We start from the raw sequence: 24,103 nt of genomic DNA on the forward strand, positions 1-24,103 counted from the left end.
GCAGTATAAGATTCTACATACACAATCCTAAAACATTTATAGCACAAATGCAAGCCTGAGTTCTAATATTGTGGGTGAATATTTCTTTAGTCAAATTTCAAAATTGCATGAGGTAATATTACTCCAAGTATTAAATACATTCTTAGTCACAGTGTACCACACCTCAACACTTCCAGCAGTTTTCAACACTGCCACTACATCATGAACACAAGACACATTCAAGTCAATTACTTGCATAAACTGACTCCCGTTGAAAAATTAAACACTTTTACATACTAGTTCTCATAATACACACTTGCAGAAAGAGTGCATGCTTACTTCCTTTCTAAACAAATCGTACTATGGATATTTACAATACATGCAGAAAAACCTAATTGAAACAGATGCTATTTCAATTATTGGCAAGAAGCTGTAAAGGCTCAGTCAGGTGCCTGAGCAGATCTGTGGGTCACAAATCAGTACTAGAAATGGCTCTAGTCTTCACTAAACTGACACACAGGGGAAATCATGGCTTTTCAATGCTGAACGGACCACGCAAGAGCAACCCCTCCATTTCATTTCTGCCTAGAAAACATGCTTTTAGACATCAACACTGAAGCTTTTAGACACTTGTGCTATGCAGATTTCCAATACTCAACATGTAGGAGGGGAACCTCATATGCCCGATTCACTAATCGGACTCGATCGAGTGCTGATCTCGAAGGTGAATCAATTTTGCAGAACAGGCTCAACAGATGATTAACCAAGGCTGAGACATAAATGGGAAAAAGTAAGGAAAAGTAATAAAAACTGGGGAAGATTGAAAGTCAGCAAGAAACACTAAACATTGAAAACTGGTTGTGTGAGATTCCACTAGCCTCACTAACCACCTTCCTAGAAAAAAAAAGCTTTAGTGAAAATGAAGTTTTGGATTTTAGATGCACTCATTTTAAAGAGCGCAATTCACATCAGCAACATTTACATGATTAAATCAATTAGTTCCTTTCCAATTAACAGTGCTCCCAAATAACCGCTTCAGACAAATGCAAGCTACATCTTGACTTTATGCAGTGCTTCTGATGAAGAGCTTGTATCCTCTGCAAATTATATTAATGTGCAGATAACAGATTTCACAGACATGATGTATTCTGATCACGCTATTGCAGAATTAGATCTCCATCCATGCTCTCAATTTTTTTATAAGACTTATCTTAGTGACTGACAGAGCCCACAAGGCAGGAAAGTGAGGAGAAAGTGTCATGAAGCGGTGAAGCACCGTTAGGACATTCAGCACTGAAGCTGTACTAACTGCATTCATTTCACTCTTTTTCTGTCTAAGTCAGAACAGCAGATGAACATAACTAAGCAATATGTTAGACATGAAACAGAAGAGGATACAAACTTCTCAAGTGGGACAAAACACAATCCAAGAGCTTTTAGGACTCTGTCCTCATGATTTATACATCCTCAAAATCTTTGGCCTTCTAGTAATGTTTTTTAAAACTCGGTACACAGTAAGACGCAGTAGTTTTGAATAGTGGTATGAAAATTTAAATGTATAATACACTACTATTCTGGCATTAAAACATTCCAGAGGCACACAGACAGCTTCTTAGGCAGTTCGGTCACTGTTCTTCCAGGGATCTCCATCTGCTGTTCACACTCAGCAAGGCAGCTCGCAAAGACTGGGCCATTTAAGGACAGGACAAATAAGGGCATTAAAAAGAAGCAGGGTGGGGGGACAACACCGCGGTAAAATACAGAGTAAAAGTTAGTACTTCACACAACGCCGGAAAAAGATCAACGCGGATTCACCCTTCAGATTTTTCATGAATCCCACTGGAATACACGCTGCCAGCTCCTGCACCGTTCATGTGCCCTAAGCAGCTCCCAAACAGAACAGACGACTTATTTCAAATCAAATATAGATTTTGGCTGTTCACCGGCTACACACATTCTAAATTTCAATAAACCTTAGTCTACAACGGCCTCATCGCCTGGGCCTGAAGCCTCTAAAAAGCGCTGGACAAAAGTCCGAAAAGGTTGGGCCCCTGAACTGACTCATTCAGAGTCGATCGCGGGTTCGAGCCTAAGTCACTTGGCGGCACCTGGCTGTGCACAATTACTTTGGTGGCACTGAGGGGAGCCCGGGATTAGCTGGCCAGGGCTCTGTTATTGATACAGCGATCCCTGTGGCCACCCAGGCGCTTGTAGGCACACACAGCTTTCAGGGTGGGGCAGGCTTGTCCTCCAATCAGCACTGAGCTTCCTGCACAGGGCAGTGCTGCATGTGATTTGTTAAAAGACGATTGGCTTGAAGGCAGGTGGGAGGGGCAAGTGTCTGTTCACACTTCCTCATATTTTTTCCTGTGTGCAGCCACAGGGTTCATAACTGTGAGTCAAGACGTGAAAAAAAAAATGGTCATTCTAATTTAAAAGGCGGCCAGATCACCATCACACTGCCTACACAGCTATAAAACTAATTGGAAAACTAAGCTAAAGGCAATCATTTGTACTAAAGGTACAATGCCTTTAAAATTATGAAGCTTGCATCAAAGGCTCAAAAACTCAAAACAGGAGGAGCTTCCTATACAAACGGTTGTGAAGGTCTGGAACAAGCTACCCAGCCACTGATAAAGAGATAGCCTGGCATCTTCCGAGATAATAACTAGGCAAGAACACTGGATCAATTAGCTACCTACAAGCTAAAGGCCTCCTGTTGTCCGAGACCTGATGTTCTTCTCACTGAAGTAAAAAGGTCTAAAGTGGACAACGGCACTCAGATTCTCTTCCTTGGCGAGACCACAGGGCCTTACCACACAAACCCATGCATTACAAAGCTACACACCAGCAACAAGCGATATCCAAGAAGACTGGATGAAAAATTATCAGTTGCTTCGTCAAATGCATCACGTTTGCCATCTTACTCATTATCTTCATTTGGGATTTTCTCGCCATCTTTACAAGTCTCTCCCGACTGGGAAAAAAATTCTTAATTCTACACACAGCGTTTTCAAGCGAGTGCCTGTTATCAATGACAAACAGAGCTTGTAGAAGGGAGATGCACTTCAGTGTTTTTTAAATAGACAACAGAGATTAATAAACGACACTGCCGGAGTACACTGCACAAACTGCGAATCGATATCGAACAGTTGTAAAAGAGTCTCCTCCCAACAAAGATCGTGCCATAGGAGACAAAAACAAGGAGCAGGGTGGACTTAATTCCCAAACTTAAATTTTCAGGTCTGCCAGAGAGTCTCCTATACAACTTGCTCAAACTCAAGCAAAGGACCCTGAGCAGGACCCTACAAAGAATCCATAGATATTTTTAGATGGCATGATAATTTAGTGAAAAACTGCAGAGCACAAAAAAAAGGAAAGGTTAATGGACCTTCAAGTACCTAAAGGTTCTTGAGACTTTTGAGGCTTTGGAAACTGACTATGCTAAAACTTTCCCTTAGGTAAAAAAACACTTAAAGGTCACTCCACACACCAGGAACTACAGCACTACTTCTTTTCAGGAAACTGAAAGCATGAAGTATACGGAAACAGAACAGGCCCTATTTTACCACTATTTTTTGTGCCAGCAGTTATGTTCTCCATGGTTTTTATTTGTATTCTGTCCTTGTGATCCAGTGCTTGATTTGTCTATGTATCGCTTGAAGTTGATCTCTTTCTTTAAAAAAAAATCCTGAGCTGCCCACAGTGCTGCCATTTCTTCTGGCCACGACCACCCTTTGATCACATGACCCACACCGCGGCGGCTGAAATGTTTACGCAGGATTCAACAAAGGGACCGTGGCTTTTCGACGCAGCACTGTGCAACAGCAATCCTTCTGTATCTCACTGGCTCACTCCTGCCAGAAGACCAAACCCTGATCTTCTACTCGTTTGACTTTGTAAATAATTTGGGAACTCAGGACGCTTTTTTTACCCAGAAGGTTGTGGGAGTATGGAACAAGCTACCCAGCCATAAAGCTGGTTAAAGTAGATACTCCTCTCAGTTTTAAGGTAATGCGCTTCAATTATGCTCCAAGTACAATAACTGCTTACTAAAATCAGCTGTATTGAACAGGTTTGAGTGGAAAAGAGATCCATCTCTACCTACACCCGAACTGGGCATGGTGGCTGGAATCAAAGAAGACATTTGACCTTATTATTTGCCTCAGGTGCACATCATTAAAAACAAGAATCCAGAGCAGGTTCTAGTGTCCAGCATGCTGTAAGAAGGCTGAAGACAGTGTGAACATGGTGACTTTTCCAGAACTTATACGACTCTACACAAAGCAAATGGCCTGGTATACCTGGAAACACTGGACATCACATTCAGCAAAAACTGTTCAGATTTCCAGTTTAAACTGTTAAAAGATAGCAATTTGTACCTTTGCCAGTTTAAGTCATATACAGTTCTTTCCCTTTGTGGGGACGGTTCACCATTTATTTCTCATTTGCGATTCTCTTAAGGATTATTATGCACGTCACAAGAGCCATGCCCTTGTGCTGAACCAGGAACAGGCACTGAGCAGTATCTGGTTTTAGGTGCAGTGATTAATTCGTTGAAGAGATAAAGGCCTTAACCCCAATATGTTCATTAGTTCATATAATCAGATTTTTCAAATGAAGATTGTGCGCCCCAAACGGACGTGAGCCATCTGACAATGTTCCCGTCTTCTGAAGAAGAACACAACGCAGGACTATTACCTGCACTGGAATAATCAGACTAATGAGATTTTATTCACACTACAACAACGTAAAGCTCTTCTTGGGAACAACCATTTCTCACTGCTAAGTACCACTCACAAACACAGTGGCTCTTAAAAAAAATCCAAACTTCAAAAAAACATGCAGGCACTGGCATAGACTGGGAAGTGTAAAACTAGCATCTTAAGAGATGATTTCTGGTGCAACACAGGGTCCAAAAGCCTGGGCCGGTGCCTTTGGAAAACCATCTTGAGATAATCAAGAGGAGCAGCGGAGGTCTGCACAGGGCGTGTTGGTAAAACCATGGGAAGAAGGGGAAAAAAAGGGCACCACCCTGTCATAAAAATACACACTGAATGAATCAAGCATGTGGCTGGGCTTCTATTACAACCCCCTGTTTTGTTAGATGAAAAATCTGTCCATAAAGGCCGTGTTAATAACACATAAGATGTTTATTCAATACAAATATAAGATGTGATTAATACAAGCGCCTGCATTATAAAATGATGGGTGTAATTTGTGTAGAAGGTTCCCCATCTATAAAAAGTCCTTACTATTACAGATTAAATTCTCTCATCACTGGAATAGAGAACAGAAGTGCAAATGAAATGGGTAGAAAAAACACTAGGGAAATGACACACAGCAAATGTTAATGGCAGACAGCTCTTCAGGAATGTGTATTAAAGGAATGCAGGATACAATGGTGTCTGGGGGCTGTAGTTCAACCACTGCTAGCGAAGCGCTTGACAGTGCACATCACTTCCACTAATCCACTACAGCTCCCAGAGTGCACTACTGCTCCTGCTCATGCTCGTGAAGCCTGCAAGGCCTGGCAATGTGTCTACCTAATCCTGGACCTCAGATTTTAACTGCAGCCCAAAACAGCTTGCAGTCAGCTAGGACGAACAGTTCAAAACACCACAACTTCAGCAGGGTCACCAAGGCCCCCTGAAATTGACAGCTTCTCACAACAATCCGCTCTCAAAACGATTTCAAGCAAAGCGAGAACTCCACACAACCCAGCCACCCACCCCCAGCTTCTTCCCTTCTGGTCAGCTGTCATTCTTGCTAACCCACAGAGATGCAGACACGAAAAGCAGCCATGACATCTGACAATTCTCTCCACATGTTTTCCCACTCTGCAATGCGTTTCAGCAGCTGGGCGTCAAATGAAGATTTTTAATACTGAATGCATAAAATTAGTCAAGCCTTATGTCTGCAGTGTGACCAGGGCTATGAAGGAAAAACCTAATTTGTCTTTTCATCCACCCCCAGTTCTAATGGGAGTGGAGACTGTAATGCTGTAAAGGAGTTATAATGGAATAACCCTCAGTATAGGAGAAAACTATAATTCGCACACACTACATCAAAAATCCATCAGTGTCTATAGATTTCAACTAGGCTAATAACTATTTTCAATAGCTGAACATTATGATGCAAAACACACCCAACAAGAAATATTAAAAAACTAACTTGTCTCCTGTGTAGTCTTAACCTGGAGTAAAACCCAGAGTCGAAAACACAAGCACAGGTAAATGTTTCGTCCATCGTTTTGTCACACCTGCAAGGTCAGATGTTTTACAGTTTTCAAGGGAACTGGAAACAGGTGCCAAGAAACAGTCTGCAGATGGTACATATCCACAGTGATGATGTGTGCGGATACTCCAAACTGAAGCAGACAAGAGGGTGTGCAGGTTTGTCCATGATAATCACACCGAGGCTGCCTCTTCGCTTCCTGTGTAGACTGGATCTCACCGGCATCCTGGGCTAAGGCGGTCTCTGAGAAAGTTACCGTATACAAAGGCTCTTTGCTTGCAATTTTCCATTTCAATTAATTTTTGTCCTTAGATTAACATGACCACATGGAAGCCAGAATTGATCTACACTTGTGTAACCTGTGTGCTTGCTGCAGCAGTGAAATATACGGGAATCCTGTATCTGCAGACTACAGCACAAATGACTACGGACAGACGGCCAACGGGAGGAAACGTGGGGCTTGTTTATTAGAGGTGCTCGGATTCAGACACCTGCAGCCCAAGTCAGCTTCCGCACAAAGTTCTGCCACCTCTTCCGTTCAGCACCAGGGAGAAACCGGTGCACTAAGAACCCGGACATTAAAACAACCCCTCTACCCGGCCGACCACAGTGGCTCTGAAACTGTGGAACACACAGCATCCGTCTGGCAGGTACACCATGCTACACCAACATCCCAAGCTCTGTGTAACACAAATGTGCTCCCAGGACACTCACAAAAAACTTTTCCAAACCCTTTTAGTAACATGTTTTGCTGATGTTTTCAGTAAGCCAAAAAATCAAAGATGACAGAACTGAAATGACAGGAGAAAGCACAGAGCGATCACCCGATTTAAAAACACCTGGTTTTTAGTTAAAATTCAAGTGATGTCATAACTGAGTCTAAATTAAAGTCCATCTATGGCACACTGCTTTTACTGGTGATTAATTTTAAGTCATTAGTTTAATTAGGAAAAAAGCTATTCCATCAATGCTTACAAGAGTAGTGGGAACTCCAGAACCCATGGGATGGGACTGCAACAATATTCTATGACAGACAGTATCCTGAAATCCCAGTTCCCATTAGCTCTCAAGAGGACAGCAGCTGCGCTCCTGTGGATATACACACAGTGCCATCACTTCCACTCTCCCCACCTTCGAAATGTCAGTCTGTCCAGGAGTATGTATCAAAGTCAGGTGACCTCTGCCGCCAGTCGTGTCACTGGAACAAACCTGGCCTTGGTCTGACCAGTCCTAATGGCTCCAGCCAACACTCTTTACTTACAGTGCTCCTCCAGAAGCACAAGAGCACAAACCAATCCTAATGAACCCATTCAGGTGGAGATCAGAGAAATAAGATTAGTTTTATACCTTGACTATCCGAGTAACTATCCAGTAAGGCGGGGAAAGTCCTGCCACAGAGGGGTCCTTTAGCATGCTGGCAGTATGTAATCATACTTCACAGCAATCTGGGCCTCATTTCCAACCACCTCCGGTCACCATCGTATCTAGATGGACAGAGAACTCGATTTTCCATAAAAATGTTGGGCTGGATGTTGGAAAAATAACTGATCTTCCAAAACTAGGTTTGCAAGCTTGAACTTGAGTTAATGAGAAAATTTAAGATGCATGCAAGAATACAGACATGTACTCTTCGCTGCCACACCGAAGACCTGGAAACCTGGTTATAGAAGCAGAGGCAAAATTTTGCACTTTCCCCTGTCACATCGCAGTCAGCGAACCCCGCGTCTCCAGAACGGAAAAGAGCCGTTTTAATTGCAACAGTCATGATCACACTCATCAAAACAATACGTGAATTCTTTTCGAAGGACCCACTGTGGTGGCCGACAGATCGCCTTCTTCACAGAAATGCCCCCCACACACCTTATTTAACCATGAAGCGACTGTGCGTCTCTAAGGGGTAATGGTTTTTGATATTCCTGCCGCTTGGCGATAAACACAAATCTTGTTGCTAGAGCGATGGTGGGCATTTCTAGAGGCAGACAGGTGGGCAGGGTCCTCCACGCGTGGTGCAGGGTCCGTGGCCGGCGGCCCGGGACCTCTCCGGTGAGAGCACGGTCTGACAGGAGCAAGATCCGAGACCTGCGCCGCCTCAGTCTCCCGCAGGTGGAAACTGTCGGGGTGCTGTTTTTCTTGTGGGGGGGGGGGGGGGTGCTTGAGGAGGGGAAAAAAAAGGTTACGCTATCGGACGATTAATGACTTCCCTGACGTACTCGGCTCCACATGAACTGCAACAACCGCTTCCCAACATGGATAACACCCGCCCGGAGTGTGAGAAAATACCTGCCATATTAGTTTACACCGAGAACACATGTTATGCGTGTGTTCGGGATCCACGGGGGTGGGGGCATAAAACGCCTCTGGTCTTTTCACGATCAGGAATCCGATAACCACTGGAAAAAGCCTTCGTGTGCAGGAAACGTCGGGAAGCCGGGCTCTCTAATCGGTCTTAATTACAATGTGACACGCCGCTATCCCCTCCACTCGCCAACATGAAGGGATCAAAACCGCGTCCACGAGGTGTAACGCAGTGACGCAGCCGCACCATTGTTTCCACAAAACCCGTCGGCCCCCGGATTCCTCCCCGATCTCCCGGGGAAATGACCCGCAGCAGCCCGTGTGTGCAGGGGCTGCTCCCGCTGCAGTCAGCGGCACTAGGCCCTAGGTCCGCCATCAACGAAAGCGCCGCGGATGTTAGTGTAAAAATACAGCCGTGCCCGTACCTCGGCGCCCCACGCTGCCAGTGGCCGTGCCCAATCACGTAGGCTGCGCACGTTTGTTGTTTTTTTTGCGCTAAAACCGGGGTTGTTTTCCCCCCCGTAACCGTGCCGGCGGGCAGAGCGGAGGTTAAAAGGACCTCCTCGTCTGTGAGCGGAGCTTACCTCGGAGACCTCGTCCTCGTCGCTACCGGAGCCCGGCCCGGAGGAGAGCACTGCGGCCGCAGCGAGCTTGAAGTCCAGCCGGTCTGCGGCGGGCCCGCCCGGCTCGCCGAACAGGCGGACCTTCTTTCCGCCGACACCGATCCCTAGGCCACCGAGCCCGGCTCCTGGTGCCGCTCCGACCCCCATCCCTACCGCGGGGGAGCGCGGAGTCACCGAGTCAATCTCGTCCTCGAAGCCGTCCGTCAGCATTGCCGTCCCGGCTACTGCATCCTGCATACTTCCCTATGTAATATGTAGTTTAACAAACTTAATACGGTTCTTAACTTCCTTCGGGGCTATATTTGTTTATAAATTATGGTATTTTTACTTCAGAAAATCCCGAAACTCTCCTGAAGCGAGAAGAGAAGAGAATCCCTTTCCCCCCAGCCATTAACTTTCTTACAACCTAACCGACTGTGTAGCGTTCCGGTAACACTCCGCCCCCTCTTCAAGCCTTTCGCCAATAGGATCGGCGAGAGCCCGGCGACGTCGGGACGGGATTGGCCCGGAGCCGCGTCCGTCAGGGGGCAGCGCGACAGCGTCAAGTTCGGTTTACACGTCTCTCATGGGGGAGCTTCGAGATTACACGCCAGGAAACGGAACTCTCCAACAGGCGATTGGCCGCCGCCCGCGTCACTCAGGGTTTCCCACCCACAGGGCCCGCCTATATTTATTTTTATTTAAAAAAACGTAAAGGTTAATTTGGGCAATGGATCGGATCTGCGCTTAGCAGGGGCTCAAGCGGCACCCAGAGGGTGGCCACGGGCTGACGGCGCGTCTTGGCATCTCTAGGAAAAGTAAAGAAAAAGAAAGGCCTGTTCAGGCGTTGTGCGTTTGCCCCGGTGATCCTATAAGTTAGGAGAGTCCGCTCGCAACCCGGTCCGCCTGCCTCTCGAAACACCCTGCCCGCACGGCTTCGCCCGGCCGAGGGTCCGAGGTGCGCCACCGGGCGGCAGGGCGCGACCCCCCCGCTGCGCAGCCCCGGGCTCACCGGCCCAGTGTCCGGTCCGGACTGTGCCAGCACAAGGGGAAATATGGATCTGTCAAAGGGGGCACAGGCTGCACTGCCGGCCTCTTGCTGGGCAGCTTTTGCCTCTCTCGAGTGCATTACCTGGGGGGAGGGGGTTCGTCACGGAAAACAAGGATATTAAATAGCCCCCGCCTCGGGTGACTCGCATGTTTTATTTGACAGCCTTGTCCGATACCTCCAACAGTAGTTTCGCACCCCCGCCCCCCTCAGCCCCCCTTTATCACACACACTAGAATTGACACCAGAGCCTCCTCCCAGCCGCGGTCCGAGGGCATGCGGGCTCGGCCCGGATGGAGCGCAGTTCCGCCTGTAATCCTTACATGAAGCCGCTTGAAAACGATTTCCCAGCTAATTAAAATCACTCCACTCATTTTTTACTTGAGCTAAGGCAAACCATTTTCCAATGCAATATAGTGCAACACACACTAAAATATTCTATAATCTCTTCCTGTCCAAGATGACATTTCTATACATTCATGAAAACAAGCATCTACCTCCTTTGTCCTGAAGAGCCTCCAACCTACTGAACATTTATAGGTCAGCCCCAGCTCTTTTAAAGATTAGGAACACTTGGAAGTTGTTCGTCAATTAGCAATTCATTTTTATGGTTAAAGAACTTCCGATCCACATGGGCTGGAGGTTATTCTGATCTTGTTTCTTAATGATCATTAAACTACTTCGTTTAACAAACCACCTGTCCGATCAATCACAACTCTATTTTATCCTTCACTTCACCAGGTAGGTCAATTAAGAACAAATCCTCATTAATAATGGCAACCTGGAGATCGGTTTATATGGCAAAGTGCTGGCTGAAGCAATCAGAGGGAAGGGCCTCGCTCAATGGCACAGCACCAGGATTTGAACCTGCAACCATCCTTCCCAGAGTCCTTATCACCCCTCCGCGCTGCAGGTCCTGAATTGAGGGGTTATCAATAAATCCTGCTGACAGGGTTTGCTCTCGTTTCATTCAATTCTCCTTGTTGCTTTGATGTGGCCTGCTCATTAATTAATTGCTGAATTGATCCTGCTAATGATTCAATTAACAAGCCGTGAACCGACTGCAGCGGTACAGCGTGACGGGGTGGACTGAAGCGGAGCAGCCCGGGTTTAACAATTATATTTCCTTCAGCATCTCTCCTTAATATTAGAACAGGAGAAAGGTCACGGACGAGGAGCCCAGCTGGCCCGTCTGATAGCCAGTAGTTAGTTGATCCAAGGGTCCCATCCAGCAGTCCTATGAAAATTCAGTGACAAGTCAGTGATTCGTCAAGTAACAGGTGTGTCCTGCCCACAGGACTGTAGGTGTGTGACAATAGACAGTGACACCTAACCTCTTCTGACATACCCAGAGAAGGCTCCACAGCCAAAACATTGTGTTTTTCTTCCCTTTTCAGCAGGAATAAACCTTTCCTTGTTCCTTAATCTCCACATGCCTCGTTCATCTAAGGTCATACATGCTGTCCTGTCTTCCTTGGCTGTCCCTGCGTCTCGCCCTTACTGCCGAATGGCCTAGAGGGATCCGACGAGCTCCTGTTTGTAATCTTTCTAATGTTCCTGTGTGCCTGGTGTGTGGTGAGCGTACTAGTGCACACTGGTGGGGGTGGAGGGGAGTCCCCATTACCTCTAAAGTGCTTTGAGTGGAGTGTCCAGAAGTGTCAGCAATTATTATTAATATTATTATTATTGTTATTATTACCTCTGTCATCCTCTCCCACATGTAGAATACCTGATGGGCTGCTTCACTGTGAGGTGGAGCATCAGAGGTCAGACAGTCAGATGACAATGCTCAAGCACACAGGAGCAGACTTCCTGGTATTACTCTAATTACTGACTTTGTGTACAGTCTGTGGTGCACTGTCACCCAGAGGTTAAGATACACTTTAGCACCATGTGACACATTATGATTGTCCTTTTTGTAAAGAAAAATCCCCTCTTTGGCAAACTCTGTCAATAACATAGGGTACCAAAAGAGGTAGCTTCTCAATACAGAAATGAAAATAAATAATAAAAAAGACTTAGTTGCGTTGGCCCTCAGATATGGACCACGCTATGCTGCCTTAGAGTCAGGAGGCAAGTCTTCAGATCATGGTATTGGCCCTGGATGGTCACAGACCTGGGACTCAGGAACTCTTGGTGCTACAAGAATGGAAGAACTACAGACAAGAGGGGCTGTTTCGTCCGGTCTGGGTTGTTTGGCTGCTATCAGCATACTGATTTCGTCCAGCTGTTTCTTAAAGAGGAAAACAAGGGGACAATCTCAAACCTATGTCAAATGCTACAGACAAAAGTTAAGATCACCAATGATCCCTCCATTAATTGTCATAAAGCCGCTTATTCCTGGTAAGGGTTACAGAAACCCAAAGCCTGTCCTGGGAGCACAGGGCACAAGCCAGAGTGCCACACTGTCACGGGCCGCACGCGAGCACTTAAACATCACCGCATACCCATGAGCACCTCTCGCCGCCAACACCCGCGCAAGAATTAATCAATTATCACCCCGCACGCTCCTCCCTATCAATACCCTCTCACTCCACCCAGTCTGCGCTCACTGTTGAGGTTCCCTCTCCAGAGCTCAACCCTCGCTTCATCTTCCTGGGAAAGAACACTTTAAGGTGAACTGTCCTTTCGCTCTCGAAACCCTTGCTCAACCCCTTGACTACGGCATCTCTTTACGTTTTTAGGATTTGGTTACTTTCGGAACTTTACGGAACCTTTGCGGGATTAATCTGCCACAGCCTGAGGTCCTAACCAGCCACCTGGCTGCACAGGGACACGTGCTGGATGGAACACCGGTCCCTCGCAGGGCACCATACAAACAGGCACACAGGGCAATTCAGGGACACTACCAACCTCACCAGCACATCTTCGGTGTAGTGGAAGGAAACTTGACCACCTGAGAGAACTCCACACAGATCTTTATTAGAATCTACAATAGCTACCACAGCTAAAATAGTTATCACAGACTACAACACAGCCATTTTAAGTAAATCATTCCAGCCTTTAGCTCTCCCCCATCACTCAGGCACTTCACACAGCTGCACCTAATTGCTGTTCTCACCTGTCACAAAGAGCACCTCCCACAGCCCCACCCACCTGTCACCCCCAGGTCCTCCCACAGACCCACCCACCTGTCCCCCAGAACACCACCCACAGCTCCTCCCAAAGCTCCACCCACCTGTCCCCCAGAGCACCTCCCACAGCCCCACCCACCTGTCACCCCCAGCTACTCCCACAGCCCCACCCACCCTTCACCCAGAGCCCCTCCCACAGCTCCTCCCAAAGCTCCACCCACCTGTCCCCCAGAACACCACCCACAGCTCCACCCACAGCTCCTCTCAAAGCTCCACCCACCTGTCCCCCAGAGCACCTCCCAAAGCTCCACCCACCTGTCCCCCAGGGCACCTCCCACAGCTCCACCCACCTGTCACCCTCAGCTCCTCCCACAGCCCCACCCACCTGTCCCCCAGAACACCACCCACAGCTCCTCCCAAAGCTCCACCCACCTGTCACAAATAGCACCTCCCACAGCCCCACCCACCTGCCCCCCAGAGCACCTCCCACAGCTCCACCCACTGTCACCCTCAGCTCCTCCCACAGCCCCACCCACCCTTCACCCAGAGCCCCTCCCACAGCTCCACCCACCTGTCACCCAGAGCACCTCCCACAGCACCTCACCCACAGCTCCTCCCATGTCACCCAGAGCACCCCACAGAGCTTCACCCTGCGCGGCACTGAGAGACTGATAGGGCCCCTCTAGTAACAGTGTACAACCCACAGATCTGCGGCCAGTCACAGGGTGCAGCTGTTCTGTGGCAGGCCAAGGACAGCATGCTTGGCACAGGCCCAGGCAGTCCTGGTGAGGTGGCACCCATCCCAGGAGTCCTGGTCACAGTCCACCAGCAGCCCAGCTGAGGCTTCGTTCTCCAGCGTGTGCATTACAGAACTCCGTCAGCTCTCCACACAAGTCCTTTAATCAGCATTTTAGTGACTCAGATAAATCTGTGTGGAAGAACTAGACGTAGTTGCTAAAAATGTTGCAAGGCTGCTACAGTGCCCGTCCAGGTGTCCAGGTGTGGCCAGTCGGAAAGTGTTAGGATTGGAGGCAAGCAGTTAGGGCAGCATCAATGAGGAATCAGACCTGAGACAGCAGTGAGATGAATCTTCTTTGGGTTCATCCTGACTGCTCACCTCTGATCCTAGCAGATCGGATTGTTGATTTCTGTAGCAATTCTGTCCTAATGTACATCGGAGGTATGTTCACCGGACGGGGAGCACGCCTGTTGCAGTTCCTGAGAGCTGCTCCAGGCAGTGAAGCGCTCAGGGTGTTTTGGGGTGTCCTGGAGTGTTTCGGGGTGTTCTGGATTGGAGGGTGCTCCTGCAGAAGAGGCTGTGCGTGACTATGCATGCTGTGGCCAAGCTCTCCATAACTGTTGCAGGAGCCATTGATTCAAGCTCAGGTCCTGACCCTGAATATGTTGTTGGTGAGTGATGAGTACAGCTCTTGGACGACTGATGAACAGTGTGTTAAAAGCAGACTGATTCCCGTGGAGCGTGACAGAGTGGAATACTCCACACAAGGGTGGAGCAGCCGGGAGGCAGGGCCTGAACTTCCACATCGCCTTTGATGACCTCTGCCAGGGGAGCCTAGTTGTTATCCTGACCCCAGTGCAGAGAGGACTGGCAGCTGGGTCACACCTGCCGTCCTCCGCAGAGCTGAGGCTGTCCTTCCTGTGTCACCCTGTGCACAACCAGCCTCACAGCTGCTCCTGTCCTTACTCAAGCACCCAGGCAGACTTCTCCTCGCCTGCAAAGCTTCTCGTCCGCTGCCGGCACTGGGGCACTCAGGAGGCCCGGGCTGGCGCGCAGTTGCAAGGAAAGCGTGGGCAGATCTCCTCACCTGCTCTGACAGCCTCAGGCCTGTGGGCACAGAGCCCCCTGGACTAAACCTCTTACTGCCAGAGCCAGCTTCCGCTGGAATTTACTTCCCTCAAACAAGTTGTTATATCTCTGGAACTACACACAGCACAGACCAGGTTCGGGACTTAAATTTTAGTTAAACACTGGGCGATGCCTAAATAAGGGCACGGAAAGAAAAGGTTTTTTAGTTTTTTAGAAGAAGAAAGAAAAATGAAGAAGTAATTTCTGAATCAATCTGAGAACTAGCAGGCTGTGGGGCAATCCATGAGCCGGAAGGCAGAGAGCCAGGGCTCTCGGGATGTTGGACCAGGACACCTGCTGCAGCAGGAATCTGCACTGCGGGGGAGGCGCAGGTGACCTTTCGGAGTCTTGGAAGAGGGCCGATCCGCAGGATTTCATATGAATCCAAAGCAATTTCTGAATGGAAAACGTCCCATCACCCTCTTCTTCTGATGAAGCATTATGATGTCGCATCACCTGGCAGGATGCTAACGAAACAGTTCCTGACGGCACTGTAGATGCACTTGTTTCCCTTTCGGATCTTAGGTCAGTCTTAGTACGTGGTACTTGCAACACTTTCCCAGTCCTCTCTGTGAAAGGACAAGTACCATGCTTCAGATTTAAAAAATAAAGGTTCATATTTGTAAGATCAATAGCACATACTGTATACAGTACAGGGCATGTGTCACACGTTTGCTGTCTGGAGTTCACCCCTCCTGCGAAAGGGGGAAGGAGCCCCTTCCCCGCCTGCTGCTCTGGATAGCGCCAGCAAGTGCCATCAGTTCACATGATCGCAGTGTGCTGGCCCTATTAACACCCTTGTTGTGAACTGCGACAGCTGTCGAACACGTGAGTTCGTTTCTGTGTCGAACAGCACACACATTCCTCCGCTGTCGTGTCGTGGTGTGTTATTCACTGACCTGGCTCTCCGGCACGGCGATTTTTAATGACCACAGTGAATCAGGACCTCAGTTTTACATCTCCTCTGAGGCAGTGTCCCCATCATTATACTGCGGCTTTAGGACGCACATAGACTGCAGGATGAGCACCCCCTACTGGCCCCACTAACACCTCTTCCAGCAGTAGCCTTAGCTTTCCCAGGAGTCTCCCCTTCAGGTACTGACCAGGCTCACCCTGCTGAGCTCCAGTGGGCTGCTAGCTGGGAGCTGCAGGGTGATACAGCAGCTCGTGAGTACAGCATTGTATTCATTGTAATAATTTATGCAGACTAACTTTCCTGCTGTTCTTACTGCAGTGAAGGTTTCAGGCCTGCCGGTGCTGTACTCATCAGTTCAGAAGAGATACACCTGGTTTCTTGCTGGATCTAACCTAGGGGCTGCTCTGCAACATCTCTGTGGCCCATGTTGTCCCCTGTTGGCAGGTCTGTGAACTGCAGCTAATTAGACAACAGGCATGCTGATGTGGCCCCCCACCGGCGCACAACGCTGCCCTACAGTAAGTGTCCTGTACACGTCTCATTCACGCACTCTGCCTCTGCCATTATACAAGCTCACCTATAGCATTGTGTACCACGGTACCAAGAGGCCCGATTGAGTCAGACTGCAAGCACTGCAGACAGGTGCAGGCGTAGTGGACAGCACCCCTCCGAGACCCCTTACCACACACCACTCCACCTGTCAGCTCCTTCGGCTCGCAGACAGACCGGACAGCAGGTGCCGGCGGAGCTAAAAGACACCCTCTGCTGGCTGATGCTCGAGAAGCAGAGTTCCCTCCTCCCCAGCGTCCCGCCCGCAGCCACGGGAGAGCCCTGCAGTCAGCAGAACACACACACCCCGCAGCTCAGCCGCTCGCCCTTCTGTCTTTGACCCTCACCCATTCATTCCAAGATCGTTCAGGTTTTCCTATGCACACTTATAACACATAGAAGCTGAACGTCTTTTCGTTGCACATTGGTGGTGAAAAAACACCAAATGAACTCTTGTACAACAGGCAAGGTGTCCTGGGTAGAGTCATGTCAGTTTAAACAGACAATGTAGGCACACATTCACTTTAACCAGATTTTAGTTACCTCCCCAGCTGCAAAATGTAGTAAAATCAGGGTATTTAAACTTGGGAATGTACTTACACCATATGGATATTGCAAGACAGGAGAGGTAGATTGGCACAGTAAATGGCAGTATTTCCTATTGTTTGTGTAAATGAGTCATTATCGATATTTGGAATTGATGCTCAAATAAAAGCTAGATTTGACACAATTTTTTAGGAAAATGTGCAAGTTTGACCCTCTCTGTGTAGATACACAATGAATTAATTCCACTTACTCGAATAAGTGTATCTAAACAACTGAATCTTTTAAGAAGGAAAATGATTCAAGGTGCTGGGTGACATCAGATTTCCTCACCCTGTAGCAAGCCAAAGATCTTGCAAGAAAACCAAACTATCATGATTTTTATATTTTTTGTAAGACTACATAAGTCCTTAAGTCATTCTAGAGACATATGCTGTGTAGCCAGCCATTCTCCATTGTAGCAAAAATGCTTTTTTAAAAACCCGAAGTTTGTTTATATTCATGGCTACACAGAGCTCTGTGGCAAACCTGTGAAGGATGCGATAGAGAAAATAAACCGCTGACGACTTCATCTTTTTAGGTTTTGCTAAGGAACACCTGATGTTATAGCATGTCAACCTTTATTTGTTTTATGGAAGAATGCAGCAAGTTCTTGTGCAAACACTTAGAAGTAAAATTGAAGCCAATCTTTCTCAGCAATTTGAGTGCAGCATTTTTTACTCCGATCACATTTTTGTTGTGGGTGATAAAACACCACTCGTTACATGGATTCAAATCTCAAGGTCAAATCCCAAGACTGGGGTTTCTATCCATGTTCTCCCTCCATAAGCAGCAAAAAAAAAAAAAAAAAAACAAGAAACCAGTTAAAATTGTACAAGCTTTAATGCAGAAGTTTCATTGCATTTTAAATACATTTCTATATGAAAATATCAGCTGCATAAATGCATCACTAACCCCACCCTTCCCTTTATAAATATACACGCCAAAGTAAAATATGTACAGACACACTCTGAACTCAAGTTATATTCAGTGGAACCCCTGCACACAGGATCCGGAATATAACTAGCAGGCAGATTTTTGTTTTACTTGTGCAAACAATCAAGAATATAACCAATTACCACCTGTTAATGTAGTCTAGGGGAGACAAAAGGATAACGGTCCTGATGTTTGCCTTAGAACAATGCGTTGTGTAGAAAGAAGCTGAGGTGTGAAGCCCTTCTGTGGCATGCACAGAGAAACCAGGTGTGCCCTGGAGTCGTCAATCTGCTAAGAAAAACCAGTCCCCAGCAGCAGCAACAGGCGGATCCAACACTTTGTAAAAGCACAGAGGAGGAACTCGGTCAATAGAAGGTCTTTCATTCCTGTACACAGGCTATTACACACAGGGTGGCCATAATGAGTAAAATCACATTAAAAATGTTTATGCATCAAAGAGATCCACGTAAAATATCACCTCTACAAGAAAATCTTTGTAGGTGTTTTTTTTTAAAAAAAAGATTTCTTCATGACCAGGCACATCTGAACAGAGGGACAGGGTTGCATTGTGTGTCATGTGGGGATGTGGCTCTGTTTGTTCGTGTCTCTCAGCCCCCACACTGCCGCCCTGCGAGCAGAAACAGAAACACCGGAAACGTCTCTTCATGTCCGGAGACCCGGTTTAAGTGCGACGCTTCACAGCTCCCCTTTTCATCCAAGCCTTACAAAGTGCCCATGAACTCCTTAACCTGCGGACACGGAGACAAAAGACATCTTGAGAAACAAGGCCATCAGCTGCACGAGACCCGGTGTCCTCCGAGAGGTACAGCCGCATCTCTCGAAAGTCCGAGCGCGCCTTCGTTCTAGACGCTTCATGTTTGAACACAGACTCAATCGCCTTGGAGCAAGCTCAACCTGGAACCCAGCGTGTCCTTAGCACAAAGGTGTCTGTGGGGTGTGGACGTGCTCCTGCTGCACTCTGCTGCAGAGCACAAACGCGCAGCGGAGCAGAGCGGTGCTGGCTGCCTGGCGACAGCAAACCCACCTTGTCCATGATGGCTTCTTGCTTGATCTTGTCGTTTTTGAAATCGTCGTTAACATCCAGTACCAGAATCGGGAGGTCTTTCAAGTATTCAAAGTCAACGCTATGGGGGAGAAAAAAAAAAACAAGAGAAGAAAAAAAAAAAGATAAAACTTTAAACCTTGGCAACTAGAACACAGTTACTCATCTTTCTGGCCTTTTGGCTTTCGGACCAAGAGAACACTGCGCTGGCCAGTATAAACCAATCCAGGAATCTGACAAGAACACGTTAAAACGTGAAAGATAAAGAGGGCACACCCCCGCGCAGGCAGGCTCACTCACTTCGTGGTCCTGTTGTAGAGCCAGCACTCGTGCTTGTAGTGCAGCTTCTCCAGGTAGTCCAGCTCAATGCCCTGCTCCTCCTCGCGGCCTCGCAGGTGGAGCCTCTGCATACACTTCTGTACACAGGGGGGGGACAGCACAGGGTCAGCGCATGTCTGGAGTGACTCCTGGCCCATTTTCTAGGAGTAAAGACTACTTTCCCAGTGGGCGCAGGTGTATAATCTAGGGCGGAGGGTTAAACGGCTGACCCTGCGCTCTGACCCCCAGCTTCTCTCCCTGTCTGTGTGTCTCATGGAGAGCAAGCTGGGGTCTGCGAAAAGACAAATTCCTAATGCAAGAAATTGTATATGGCCAATAAAGTGATCTTATAAGCATACATGTAAATGATCTAAGTTGTTGAGCACTGAAGTCTTGGGAGAGACTCTAGGGCTCAACAGCAGACCTGCGCATTCTGAGCTTGGCAATGTTCAGGAGCCCACAGGAGGACCAAGTCCCCATCTCCGCCATGCTCAATTCTGCCTCATCCTCACCCTGGGAAACGGAAAAGGACAGAGGCACAGCCCGGGAGGGCCGAGGTCGCTGTACCCCTCCCTGGGGTAGCACAGAGTAAGCAACGGAAACCCGCCGCCCCCGGCGTGGTGCCCCGGAGATACCCGCTCACCTGGGGCTCGGCTCGCAGGTACACGATGCCGTCCAGCTCGATCTGCGACTCGAACTGGCTGAGCAGCCAGCTGTGCCAGTCCTGGTAGACAGCCCACTCCGTCTCGTTCAGGCTGCCCGACTCAAACAGGCTGGAGGCGAAAACATACCTGGAGGAGAGAGGGCGAAATCTGTACGTCGTATACAAATACCATACGGCGAAAACCCACAAATGATAAATAAACCTAACTGGCATCTCCTCAGAAAACGGAATCAGAGCCGTGAACACTGCTGGGGCTCACCTGTCGCTGTACACGGAGCGCTCGAAGAACTGCACGGGCCGCTCGGCCTCGCGCAGCTTGGCGGGAGGCGGGCGCAGCTGCGAGCGCACGCGGCTCAGGCAGGCGTAGGTCTGGAAGGTGTAGGCCCAGCGGCTGGGCTTGTCGTACAGCATCTGCAGCAGGTTGCCCCCACTCTTCTGGGACGTGCTGAGCTCCTGGCAGCGGGCAGAGGGGGCGTTAGAGGGCTGTAAGCTAGACTGCAAGCAGGCGCCGTCCTTCGGGTGAGACGTAAAACCGAGGTCCTGACTCTCTGTGGTCATTAAAAATCCCAGGGCGATTCTTGAAAAGAGCAGGGGTGTAACCCCAGTGTCCTGGCCAAATTTCCCATTGGCCCTCCAAATAATCCCCATCTATGAATTGGCTACATTACTCTGCTCTCCTCCCCACTAATAGCTGGTGTGTGGTGAGTGTACTGGCGCACTGTGGCTGCCGTCGCATCATCCAGGTGGGGCTGCACACTGGTGGTGGTGGAGGGGAGTCCCCATTACCTGTAAAGCGCTTTGAGTGGAGCGTCCAGAAAAGCGCTATATAAGTGTAAGCAATTATTATTATTTCCCTCAACCAATTCAGATTAAACACTTTACCATTTGCAATCCTAAGAAGCTAAAAAAACCACCTTTTAATTCTTGAATAAGTGCTGAACAAGTAAAAGGCACCGAAAAAGAACCCTTTGCCGTGATGCATAAGAAAGCAGAAACCTCGACTGGGTGCACTGTAAGCCAGGAACAGGAGGCATTTCTTTACCCAGAGAGCTGCAGGGGGGTGTAACAGCCATATTGCATGGGGAATCGGCCCCTCAAACCCTAGTGAGCTGGAGAGCCCCCCTCTCTCTTGCACGGTTTTTACGTTCCTCCCAACTCACGGACAGCGGGAGGGCCCGACGGGCTGCACAGATGCCGAGCGTTTCGGAGCGCCGGCCCAGCGGACCGGTGTCGGGGGGGGGGGCAGCCAGAGGCCCCGTACCTCGAACTCGTCCTCGCTCGTCTGGACGTTGCACCACTTGGCTATCGGCTCCGGAATCACCTCCCACTCGTCGGACGTCTTCTCCAGGAGGCGCACGAACGTCGACTTCCCAGCAGCTGGGGAGGGAAAGGCTAGGCGGTCAGCCGGGCTGTCGTGAGTGGGGATCAAGGGCGGACATGTCCCCTGTCAATCCAGGCCTCTTACCCAGGGGCCCTGGCCAGGGCAGCGAGCAGAATGACCTCACTCTGCACAGGGGCAACGGTTTCACAGACAGCGCAGGACACAGGCAGGAATATCCAGGAGTTTCAGATTGCTGAACTCTACCCCTTCCACTGGCTCATACTGATGACCTTTTCTCTTCTCACACTGCTTATCTGACTTTTTTTTTTTTGAAGTTGTATGTTATTTGACTTTTTGCGGCTGCTGTTGTTCTGTCTTTGTATTGGAGCATATAAGCAAATAAGCATTTCACTGCTCTTGTGCATATGACAAATAAACTGAACTTAATATCGGGGAAAGGGTAATATATAGCCAAGAGCATGGGGGGGGGGACGGGGACTTTACACAGAGAGTGGTGGGGGACTGGAACACGCTGCCCAGCCATGCTGCTGAAGCTGGTGCTTGTTTTATGAGACGACACAGCCGGACACCCTGTCCTCCGCTTGCCGCTACCAGAGGAGCCGAAGGGCTTCCTGTAGTCTGCAATCTCTCTTATGTAGTAAACGCACAGCAGGGCTACCTCAAGTGAGGCCATACCACGCGTGCTGACGCAGCTCCCTCCGTGAACTCGTTCAACCCCGTTCATAACTCTGTCCAGGTCAGTTAATCATTCAAAAACAAATCAAGGGAAAATACGTGCTTGTGAAAAATCATAACAAAATCGCTGTTTTTTTTTTAAAATTATATTTGTCACACACGCACGCACACACTCGGGCGAGCGGAGAGGCGGAAGAGCTCCGCTCCAGTTTGGCGCCAAACCCGAACTTCACACAAAGATCATCAGCCGGACACCCGCTGGACAGCCGCTGGACAGCAGCCTGCGGCCACCCCGCCCCGGTGTCCCGCTCTGGACCCGGCTCTCCCGGGTCGTGTGCAGCCCCAGAGGGCGGCAGACACAGCAGGGCGACCACGGACCGCACGGCGCCATCAGCCCTTCCCGCCGCGGTTCACAAGAACATTTTAAGCAACATTTCAGCCTTTTTTTAAAAAAAACAAAAACAACGCACTAGATTTGGAATATCCGATTATTTTTAAAACAAAAAAAAGGGTTGTATTTTGGAACCACAACACGGCGAAGCGTCCGTTTGCAAAGACTTACCTATGTTGCCCTCTACTGAAATCTTCTTCGTCCTTTTTTCAAAACTGTTGTCAAACGTGGGGCTGATGCACATTCGCTTGGGCGGAGTGGCCATGGCGAGGCGAGGTAACGTCTGCACCGTCTCTGAAGGTAGACAAACCGGGCGAGAAGAGGCGCCTAAACCCGTCAGACTGCGACCGCCGCTCGGATCCGAGATTCAAGTCTGGCGCCTCCGCTCGGAGCCCCGGACGGCGCGCTGTGACGCAGGCTGCGCCAATCAGCGTGCGCACGTCCCTGGACTGGGCGGGCTCTGGGAGAGCGTCACCAATGAGCGCTCGGGGGGCTTCGCCCTGTGGGCGGGGCCTCCGGTCCTGCTCCTGCTAGTACTCACAAGCGGATTCTTTTATAATGCTTTTAAAATTAATCAAATTCTGCCCATGGACGCGTCTCTGCACACTTACTTTCCCCGTGCGGATGAGTCTCATTTTTACTCATTCTCTTTCGGCGAAAGTAGATAATTTCCCTCTCTATTCTGAGTATCATACAGAATCCCGCCAAATTGTTCAACGTACCCTAGATAAATGGACATGTAAAGCAATATACTCATGTTTTTTTTTTTAAATATGTATTTTTGTTAAAGGCTTGACGGCTCCCCGCGACTAAGCAATGTGTCTGTTTATTGAGTCACCAAACGGGGCAGATGGAATCCTCTCGTGTTTAACCTTTCTCAATGAATGCTCAATGAACCGGTTTTAAAATTTAAAATCTCGGCTCCCCGAGACGCTCAGCTGTGGATTCGTTTTAAAATAAAACCGCACTCCAGTCTGGCACGCATTGCTGAAGGACGGGTTTATTATTTATTTGGCAAATACTAACCTCCTCTTCACTTAAGGCCGAAATAGCGCCAGCGCAGAGCAGGAGGGGTCGGGAAAGCATATCTCTGTCGATACTAAGCGATGCATGTCGCCTTCATAACAGCCTGCTGAGAGGCCTTTTAAAGAAACAGCGCCGGTACTACAAGGGCTACAGAAATGGGCCCTTAGTCTTTTCGACAGCCAGGGTATTCATAAAACTATTCTTATCGCTTGTTTTCGTTTATGATCAGGTGTGATGTAGATTTTATTTCTTCTTACTATACTATTATTAAGCGCTACTGTACTGCATTAATAAGCAGTCTCTACAGTAATTACATGCTTGTATGGTCTAAGGTCCGAAACTAGGCTGCCACCCTACCATCATCAGCTCCAGCGAAATCATACAAACTCTTTGTCAACCGTTTACACGTTTAACTAACAATAACTGCTCAACAAATACCGCGCCAAGGCCACGCTAGGCACGCCGATGAAGAAAGCGGGACTTCCGGGGATGTGACGTCACACACACCCCTCCCCCGGACGTGTCCGTACGTCCTACGT

General features: G+C 48.6%; 2 protein-coding genes across 12 annotated transcripts in view; both read right to left on the bottom strand.

Moving 5' to 3' along the window:
* ankhd1 (ankyrin repeat and KH domain containing 1) overlaps positions 1 to 9,606 on the bottom strand; it is a 66,194-nt gene extending 56,588 nt beyond the window's left edge. For 5 of the 11 annotated variants that reach the window (XM_069195349.1, XM_069195348.1, XM_069195347.1 and 2 more), the window contains exons 1-2: positions 9,463 to 9,605; positions 9,096 to 9,377 (exon numbers count right to left, since the gene is read on the bottom strand). In XM_069195349.1, coding sequence (XP_069051450.1) covers positions 9,096 to 9,377; positions 9,463 to 9,525 — 345 coding nt within the window. In that variant the 5' untranslated portion in view covers positions 9,526 to 9,605. Of the gene's footprint in view, positions 1 to 8,496; positions 8,663 to 9,095; positions 9,378 to 9,462 lie in introns of those variants that run through there. The other 6 variants (XM_069195356.1, XM_069195355.1, XM_069195352.1 and 3 more) reach the window with 5 other exon arrangements.
* Positions 9,607 to 17,973: 8,367 nt separating this feature from the next.
* LOC102692279 (deoxycytidine kinase 2) lies at positions 17,974 to 24,076 on the bottom strand. Its single transcript, XM_006631952.3, has 7 exons — positions 22,710 to 24,076; positions 21,392 to 21,507; positions 20,390 to 20,583; positions 20,110 to 20,257; positions 19,449 to 19,564; positions 19,131 to 19,230; positions 17,974 to 18,834 (listed from the first exon to the last, which is right to left on the bottom strand). Exons 1-7 carry the CDS (start codon positions 22,801 to 22,803, stop codon positions 18,808 to 18,810), a joined length of 795 nt encoding a protein of 264 aa, XP_006632015.1. The 5' UTR covers positions 22,804 to 24,076; the 3' UTR covers positions 17,974 to 18,807.
* Positions 24,077 to 24,103: the final 27 nt, after the last annotated feature.

This window comes from Lepisosteus oculatus, chromosome 11 (genome assembly GCF_040954835.1).
Source record: "Lepisosteus oculatus isolate fLepOcu1 chromosome 11, fLepOcu1.hap2, whole genome shotgun sequence".
NCBI lineage: Eukaryota > Metazoa > Chordata > Actinopteri > Semionotiformes > Lepisosteidae > Lepisosteus > Lepisosteus oculatus.

Excerpts from the sequence above, each read along its gene's own strand:
- LOC102692279 (XM_006631952.3), bottom strand. The coding sequence starts at position 22,803 with ATGGCCACTCCGCCCAAGCGAATGTGCATCAGCCCCACGTTTGACAAC. Across the intron at positions 21,508-22,709 it reads TTCAGTAGAGGGCAACATAG|CTGCTGGGAAGTCGACGTTC; the intron begins GTAAGTCTTTGC and ends TTCCCTCCCCAG. Across the intron at positions 19,231-19,448 it reads CTCTACAACAGGACCACGAA|CGTTGACTTTGAATACTTGA; the intron begins GTGAGTGAGCCT and ends TCTCCCCCATAG.